General features: G+C 38.9%; 1 protein-coding gene across 1 annotated transcript; it reads right to left on the bottom strand.

Moving 5' to 3' along the window:
• Positions 1 to 27: 27 nt before the first annotated feature.
• Positions 28 to 6,531, bottom strand: si:ch211-150o23.3. Its single transcript, XM_042491472.1, has 8 exons — positions 6,101 to 6,531; positions 4,713 to 4,751; positions 4,318 to 4,626; positions 2,867 to 3,175; positions 1,897 to 2,211; positions 1,642 to 1,791; positions 1,482 to 1,554; positions 28 to 641 (listed from the first exon to the last, which is right to left on the bottom strand). The coding sequence occupies exons 1-7, from the start codon at positions 6,132 to 6,134 to the stop codon at positions 1,511 to 1,513; spliced, it is 1,200 nt and encodes a 399-aa protein (XP_042347406.1). The 5' UTR covers positions 6,135 to 6,531; the 3' UTR covers positions 28 to 641; positions 1,482 to 1,510.
• Positions 6,532 to 8,911: the final 2,380 nt, after the last annotated feature.

Genomic DNA, 8,911 nt, shown 5'->3' with positions numbered 1-8,911 from the left:
CAAACAAAACTCATTGAACCAAGAAGCTCCAACAACAGCAGCATTTTAATCAACTACAGCTTCTATTTACCAACTTTAAGTGCAATTATGTACATATTTTAAATGACATAAGATGCATAATAGGGTTAGACTTAAATACAAAAACATCTAATCCTTTAAGGATCATTGATCTGTAGAAGCACGTACATCTTAAGCTAGTGGAGCCTATCATTAGTGTTACCTGGTAATAAATACAAAATGTTTTTAAACTGCATTTATACAGACCAGAGGGGCCCACATAACAGTCCCCCCCCCCCCACATTTCATACATCTGGTGTCATGGCAGTAGCCAAGTCTGAGTCTAGCTAGAACCACTACAGACTTTGAACTGGAAATACATACTACTGTCGGTCTTCTGTGGCTGATAGATCACGTCTCACCATTATATCCATTATTTCCCAGCAGTGACACTAGCCTGAAGTTCAGTGTGATGGAGATCTATTAGAGTTCAGTCAAAATTGTGCCTCATCTAAACTGTACTGAACTGGGTCCAGGTGGTGCCTTTTGCCAAAGATGTGGTGGATGACCGACCAAGCAGTCCTGCAGACTGAATTCACGATGGACGCAGTGAGAGCCCTCTAACTGTCCACCCAATTGTGATTCTGCGAAAAACATGAAACAAAATGCTTCACTTGACTTCATTAATGTGGCACAAGTAAGAAAATGGACACAGGAGATGAAAAATCAAATATTACAGTGCCTATGAAAAGTATTCACCCCTCCTTGAAAGTATTACAGATACATTTGTTCACAATATTAAATCACGGTGAATTCTGTGGCGTGCTTCCTTTTCTCAACTCAACCCACAGTATTGATCTTCACTTTAAGAACGAAACTTTGCGTTAAGTATGTAACATAATAACAAGGGGTACTACTTTATTAGATATATGAACAATTGTATGTGCATTTTTGTAAAATATCATGGTAACTATTTTATGAGGATATGCTTTAAAATTTTTTATACATAATTTTATTTTTGGCTGGCCACTAAATTAAAAAACCTGGCGGCACAAGATATTTTTGGAGCTGGATGGGAATATATATATACTGTTTAGTTATTTTCAGCACCACACTGTCGTCACTGAGCATACTCTGGGAAGAGGCGGAGCACTAGATATTTAGGCCTATTGAAAGTGAAACCTTTCATTCTGCTGGGTCTAAAAGTTTGCTTTCACTCACAAACAGCTGCTCCTCTCATCCATTGTTCTGATCAGATCAGTTGTAAACATATATTACATAACACAATATCAAACTATCTTTATATAATAAATATCGTTTCATCCTATATTAATAACGCCCAGCCCTACCTCCAAAGATACAAGAAAAAAATCAAATCTCCTTTGATTAATTTTCATAAAAGAATAAAACACGAAACCTCCAAGGAGGGTAAATACTATTTTATAGGCACCAAATGTGCAAGTATTATGTATGACCTTCAATACCTTTAGTGATCTTTTGCCTGCATACTCCGTCATAGCTTGTTGATTGATAAGGCAACATAAGTGTTGTCCACACCTGAGGACAGACACACATCTATTATTCTGGGTCCACATACAGGATATTTTCTGAGCTCAAAAGCTTCTGTTGGAAAGAGGAACTTACAGGTTCTGGTCTCTCGCTCCAGTTCAGTGGGCTTCTTCTCTTTGTTACACAGCACCTTGGCCACAATGATTATAATGATGACAGCCACAACAAATGTCAGGCCGGACACAAGCCAGCTGATCACCATTGGACTCAGTACTGGATCTGGGTCTGAGGGGGAGTGGAGCAATGTATAAGTTACATGCAACCAGTAAAAAGCTGTACACTTTAGGAATATCTACATAGAATCTCACGGATTATTATTATGAGTGTCACCTCTGATGGCTATAGGCAGGGGCTGGCTCTCTCTGGAGACAAAGGTGCGTCCACCCAGCTGGACCCGATACAGGCAGTAGTAGTAGCCCTCGTTGGAGCTCTGGGCGTTGGGAAAGGTGAAAGTGACGGACGGGGTGAGGGCAGGCAGGGACTGGCGCACTGTGCCATTGGAGCGGATCAGACGCAGCTGGAAGGAACCTCCAGGGTACTGCTGTGGGGTGGAGCAGGTGATGTTGAAATTGTGGCCTTTAATGACGGAACCAGCCGGGGCCTCGGTGGACGTGTTGTACCAGTGTTGGGGAGTCAAGAGTTCCACTGTGGGATCAGTCAAAAAAGAATTAAAAAGGTTATTTAGGGTAATACAGAGGTTTCATCAGGTTAAAGATGTGGATTTTGTTCAAAACCAAATTGGGCCTTAACTGTAAAATTAGAATTTTACTTATAACCATTTCTTTATAAAATATTCTAAAATAAAAAAGCCTTTTCGGTAGGGTTATACTCCAGATTTATACTAATTAATAATCTGTGAGAGTCATATAAAAAAAAGTCAAAAATCAGAACATCAGATTAAAAAATACCATTACGTGCAGAATGTAATTGCCAATACCACAATGAATATGGAAAATTAAATAAATCAAAATTAGTTGATGATAATTACAGTATATGTAACACTACTACAATGAATGAAAGAATGACAATACAGAGTGCCATATAAATAAAAATATGTAATAACATTAAACAGATATATATGTACTGGAAATGTGCATTCAATCAATTTCTTAACCTGACGAAGATCAAGGATTCAAACACTGTCTAATTAAACTTAAGTGGCATGGCATTGACACACACCCATTATGTCGACTTGGGCAGAGAAACAATTGTCTAAGATAGATTTCACAACAAAACAAAGTGCCATGAGAGTGGGCACTAACAGAGCTGATATGGATTAGACAACGCAGTTACAACTTACCAACAGTGATGTTGATGGAGTTGCTGGGTGGAGATTCGAGCAACTGAGAAGGGAAACCACTCTTGATCCTGTACCGACAACTGTAGCTGCCCTGGTGGAACGTCTCTATGTCGGACAGTGTGAGCTCTACTCTGGTCAGGGTCTGGTCCGCCCTCTGTGTAACCAGTGGCGTGGAAACTCCATGCTTGTACAGGTGGAAGTCACTGAGGTGGTGACCCAGCAGTACACTGCAGCCAAAGCGGACAGCCTCGCCGGGAGAGAACACAGTGTGAGGTGACAGCAGGGTGAGGGTGGGCATTAAAAGGGTACCTGTGAGCAAAAAAAAACAATCCCAAAATGTGAATAAGGCAGTGGCAGTTATACTGGCACTGACAAAATTTCAAAATTTTTCAATGACTTTTCAAAGACACATGATAAAATTTCCATTTTGGAACAGCATGCATTTCACTGTGCATTCAGCACTTGCCGGCTAAGTCTAACTTCCCATAATGTCACAGACACATAACCTGAAAGGCTTGTCTGATATTGGTCACAATGAGAACGGTGCAACTTTTCCATTTGTATGAAGCAGCAAATTATTTGTTTAAGCTAATTTGCCTTATTTGACAATGCACCCTAGGGATGCACAATAATATTGGTATGTCATCAGTATCAGCAGATTTTGGCTTTAAAATGAAATATCGGAATCCGCCAACATGCCGATATCTGCCAGTATCACAAACCAATTAAAATTTTTGTTTTATCGAAAAGTAAAACGTACAAAAATCAACCCGTAGTCACAGTTTTTTTTTTTTTAATTTTGCACAATGAATGAATATTACATCCATTAAAAAGCATTGCATTTAATGTCTCCATCTGCTGGTGAGCCATCACAACAAAGCGTATGCATATGCATATAATTCCACAACAGAAGAGACTTGATGATCACTAAAATTAGGTGGGAAAAAAGTGTATACATCGATATAGGTATCAGTTACCAGCAAAATGAGTTGTTATATATCAGCATATCGGATATCTGCAAAAAATCCAATATTGTGCATCCCTGTTTGATGTCCATTGATGCAACCATTACGCATCGCAATATCTGTGCAGAAAAGACACATCATGTTGTCCTAAGTCAACACATATTAGAGCTACATTATGTTAACAGCTAACTTAAAGAAGATACATTTGCTGTTATAACATTACGTTGAGGCCCCAAATCATTGTAACAATTATTTTTTTTAAACACAACAATTCCATGTTTTTTCCAAACATTCAATGCTTTTTACTAATTTCATGACTATTTCAGGCCTTAAAAATGAGTTAAATTCCGTGACATTTCCAGGTTTGTGGGAACCCTGTCAATAACCAGAATAGCCTCTATGAATCCAACCAGCAGAAATCACTCACGTCAACCATGTGGCTCTGCTCCACAGCAGATAAAATACCTCGACAGAGCTGAGTCTCACCTGAGCATTTCACCCCTGCATCATTCTCATGGGTGCAGTGTTCATTACTGTGGAGGACGACAGCACAGCGTGTCAAACTGGACTCGTGTCCTGTGCACTGGACATGCCTCAGCCAGATCTCTCCACTGCCTGCACCAAATACTGCACCATGTACAGGTGACACAGCTAAGCCACAGCCCAGCTCCAGGCACACCACATCAGCTTCTCGGAGGTCCCACCCGTGGTCACAAACTGTCCCCCACTGGTCATGGCGGCGTACTTCAACTCTGCCAGAACACTTGTTCTCCCCATCCACTAATCTCACTCCACCTGTAGACCACAGAAAAATTACTGAGAAACCAAAAGTGTTATGAACAGCTATGGATGCAGCAGGTTTATATCGATCCAAATCTTACCAAAAGCCGTAACTCCATCCCAGAGAACTCCTAACAGGCCTGAGAGAAAATTACAAACATGGAATTATTATGAGACAAACACAGATTCAAACATACTTCAAATTTCAACAATAGCAGCTATTTACACTCAGTTGCTCGTTTATTAGGTACATCTATTAACATTAACATCAATTATTTGTTATCACACCGTGTACATTTATTTATCTATGGTTTTGGAAAAATACAACTGGACAGAGAATCAAATCTGTAGTTATTTTCAAAAGGAATTTTTAAAATTCAATTTTTAAAATTTGTTTTAAAAATCTTTTTTTTAAAATTCCTTTAAGGGTAAGCGTAACTGATAATAATAATAATTTTGTAATACCATGAAACCACAGTGTTTTCTGGGATGGATATCTTACAGAGAAATTCCCATACTGAAGGTATGTTATCTTTAAAATTCAACAAAATGACACCATTTATCATAGCCAAAAACTGTGAAAACAGAAATTATTGTTGGATTTTCAAATTTGCAACAGTCCTTGAACACTTTATGAGATGAAAACTCACCATTAGAAAACACATAACCAAATCTAAGCTTAGAATGGTGATATTTCATCAAAATGACTTTACATGTCTCACATAAAAATAAACAAAATAATGCAAAAATAAACCATTGTACAAACTGCCCAGCATGCTCAACTGAAATAATTTTTTAAGTCTCCTCCCTTCATTTATTTCTCTTTTGAATACAGAGTAGGGGAAGAGTCACATTAAGTAGAGGCTAATCTCTTGGCAAGTTGTTATTTTTGGTATGTTTATGTGATGATTGATGGTGATGTTGATGATAATGACTATGGATGCTTCTGTTGATTACGTTATATATAAATATGACACCTAGGGTGTTTTTATATTGTTTCTTGTCTTTTATGTTGACAACAACGTCATGATGGAGAGATGTTTATCTCTTAATCTATCCTGCTCATTTTACAGGATCACCATGCACTTTATTTACCTTTGTGCACTTCAGATGCTACAAATTTTTCAATTTGCACAGTATTTTTTATATTGCAATGGCTGTATTCCAGTGTCTACTGTAATTTCAGCTCACTGTATTTGCCGACTGATCAGTCTCTTACTTTAATTAACGTTGTAAGACAATTCAGCTGCAGGGTGCTAGCATTAGGTCATCTTTTTGAGACAAAGTTTTAGACGGTACAAACACGAGAAAACACTTTTATATTTTCCTTTGTTGAATATAATGTAGTCGCCTATATGTAACAGCGCAAACTAAAGTGAATTGCCAGGTAAATTATCCCGTTGCATAACCACACAAACCATAAGCTACCTAGCTGGTGCTGCTTCAGAGTTAGCTTGCTAATCAGCGTAGCTAGCCATTTTTAGCTCACCTGTTAAAATGATACGGAGGAAGCTCAGCATCATTCCCGTCACCCTTCCATCAGACGGCCGGGTATGAAAGATACCCGTGGTCCCAATGATGATGCTGACAGCCGCTTAAAGCTGGTGACCACACAAGACATTAGCTAGCTTGTGTGCTACAAACGCTTGAATATGCTAACTAAACAGAAAGCTAACGGCTACACAACTTTAACCAACTGACACTAACGACGCGCGTGCAAAGACATTCTCGAGAGCTGGGCGACGCTCACGCAGTGAGTGAACTATTAAAAGTTGCCAGAGCGAGGCTGCTGATGAGTCCAGCCCAGGCGGCTGTCACCACAACATGATGTCCATGAGACTGTCAGGAAAACGCTGGGAATGCAGGATGCCTTCGGGCCGCCACGGTCAGGGTGTTTGTCCCGGTGCGGAGCTGTTCTCTCTGCGGCAGGCAGAGGTCACCACAAGCCGCAGAGCCGCTTTAAACCCATTACCTCACTATTTACGGAAGGTCGCAAGGCCGGAGCTACAAATACCTTCAATGTCACTGCATGCAGCATATCTGAAAATCATACACTCTATGGACCCAACAAAACAATTTCTATAAAAATAAAAATATACCGTAAAACTTTGATGAATAGCGCGGGCTATTATTTTCTTAAATCGTTGAACTCAGCAGGCTTATATTCGGGATAGGCATCTATATGGGACGGGCTTTTATTTTCTTTTTACACAAAACTGTTGCTCAGCAAAGATGGAAACACAATTAAATCATTTATTTAACCTTTTGAGACTTGATCAAATTGGCCTTTTTTATGAAGAAGGTAACTGAGCAACAAAAGAAGAAATGACCCAGAAGTTAGTATGAAATCTGTGGAATGTAAAAGATATTAACCTGAAAAATTTCCAAAAATAGTGTAAAAAAAAAAAAAAAGGAAAAAAACGAGAAAGTAAAAAAGTAATTACAAAGCCAGAAATGAAATGGAAGATATATGCTTTTTTAAACTCTGTAAAATAATTTGAAATACATAATTTTGCTGATTACAAATGCAGTTCATTGGACATTTTTCCTTAGCATTTTTTTTTAAATAGTCCTCTACTAATCTCCCTCACTTTTTTTTGTGATGCTGTCTTCTTTGGTGCTCATGGTGTCAGTAAAATTAACTGAATGATTGAATTGTGGAGAACCTTACCAAGCTAACATTATAAGCAGTATGTCCATATTGAAAAAAAGTTCAAACATATATACCAGTATTTGTATGCATGATCTAAGCTGACTAAGGTCAGCTCCAACAACCCAATTTTATACATCCCAATCAACAATGGACAGGCAGGTTAAAATAACCGATTTCAGACAAATCATTGTCACTATGCAACACATCTGTGCACAACCCTAGTGGTAGAAGCTCTGCCTCCTGGGAATTGTAGTTTTTTGGGTACTGACTAAAGTACTGTGAAGCATACAAATGAAAGCCATTCTAGTTGGAACACAGTGATTACAGAACATAATATCAGAAGCACCTTATAATAGTACCAAACAATTCAGCGTGTTGCATACTGTGAATGATTTGACTGAGATGGGTTATTTTTACCTTCCTGTCCATAGTTGATTCATGTATGTTCTTAGTAAGGTCTGATAGATGGAAAGCTCGAGTATTAAGTGAAACACTGCACAGATGTATGTGTGTGTGGAAATATTTTCTACCAGTTTGGATTTTTTGTGAACTTAGACAGGTGGCCAGTACTGAGTGGGTTTTGACTGTGTCTCTATTTTACATCGACACCCTGAGGAAGGCTTTGGGCTGACACACATTGACAATGATGCAACCATGGCGCTATCCAATGAACCAGCCCGCATTTAGACACTTTGCAATCAATGATGTGTCATAAAGGGAGGGCGTTGCACTTTGCACAACAGACGTAAACAAAGCAGCTAAATCATGGATCTTATTGATTACTTCCAGTCTTTTTTCTGTTACACATATTTGACTGTACCCCAAAAACAAGCACATACCAGCTATTAATGAGACCACTGCACGCTCTTTTTTGCCTGACAATTTCTTACTTAATGTCTCTGTTGTTGTCTTCTCTGTCCACTCTTATCGGTCTGCAGAATAGGAGACACCCAATTATGTTGTCACAGTTTGCACTTCAGGTCAGGGAAAATCTGCTATTTTTTGGTTCCAGTAAAGAAATGCCCTGAGCGGTTTAAAATTAGGTGCAGGAACTGGATTGGAACCAGTCATATGCTGGTAAAAGGAGTAGTTTCGGTCATGTTGAGTCTTTCCTGGTTTGTACAGGTTAAGTAATTTGAGTGACACTTTGCAGATGAATCAGCCACATCAGGTGGGTGTCTTCTTTGTGGAACATTAGGGTTTTTTTTATGTTAGTCAGGGTTAAAAAGGACTTATTACTATCCAAATTCCTCTTTATTATTGTTATCCCTGTGCTATGGCTCAACAAGGACACACTGTGGAGGCACAAAGAGAGAATTTCTAACTAATAAGACAGATTGATGTAATCATATTGTATTAAGGACTTTTCTCCCCCTAACATTTGTATTTAAAGAATTGATGACGTCTTTCTAAATTTAGACCCATGAACCCTTACTAAGAAGGAGCAGAAACAACAGCAGAAGGGATTTTATACAACCTGGCAGCCCAATTGTTGTAACCCTGTTGTGTTCATTTCAGAGTATCAATAGGAGACCAGCAGCTCAGAGATGACCTTCACCTCAGTTGCTATTGTAGACAAATATCCACACATTCAGTGAGGATAGTCCACATCAACACACTTCTCCTGCAATCCGCCCACCCAAAAGC

The sequence above is a fragment of the Plectropomus leopardus genome, chromosome 8 (genome assembly GCF_008729295.1).
Source record: "Plectropomus leopardus isolate mb chromosome 8, YSFRI_Pleo_2.0, whole genome shotgun sequence".
Lineage (NCBI taxonomy): Eukaryota > Metazoa > Chordata > Actinopteri > Perciformes > Serranidae > Plectropomus > Plectropomus leopardus.
Note: the sequence above shows the minus strand (reverse complement) of the source record. Positions and strands in the feature narration are given on the sequence as shown.

Excerpts from the sequence above, each read along its gene's own strand:
- si:ch211-150o23.3 (XM_042491472.1), bottom strand. The coding sequence starts at position 6,134 with ATGATGCTGAGCTTCCTCCGTATCATTTTAACAG. Across the intron at positions 4,627-4,712 it reads GGATGGAGTTACGGCTTTTG|GTGGAGTGAGATTAGTGGAT; the intron begins GTAAGATTTGGA and ends TGTGGTCTACAG. Across the intron at positions 2,212-2,866 it reads CTCCATCAACATCACTGTTG|TGGAACTCTTGACTCCCCAA; the intron begins GTAAGTTGTAAC and ends CTGATCCCACAG.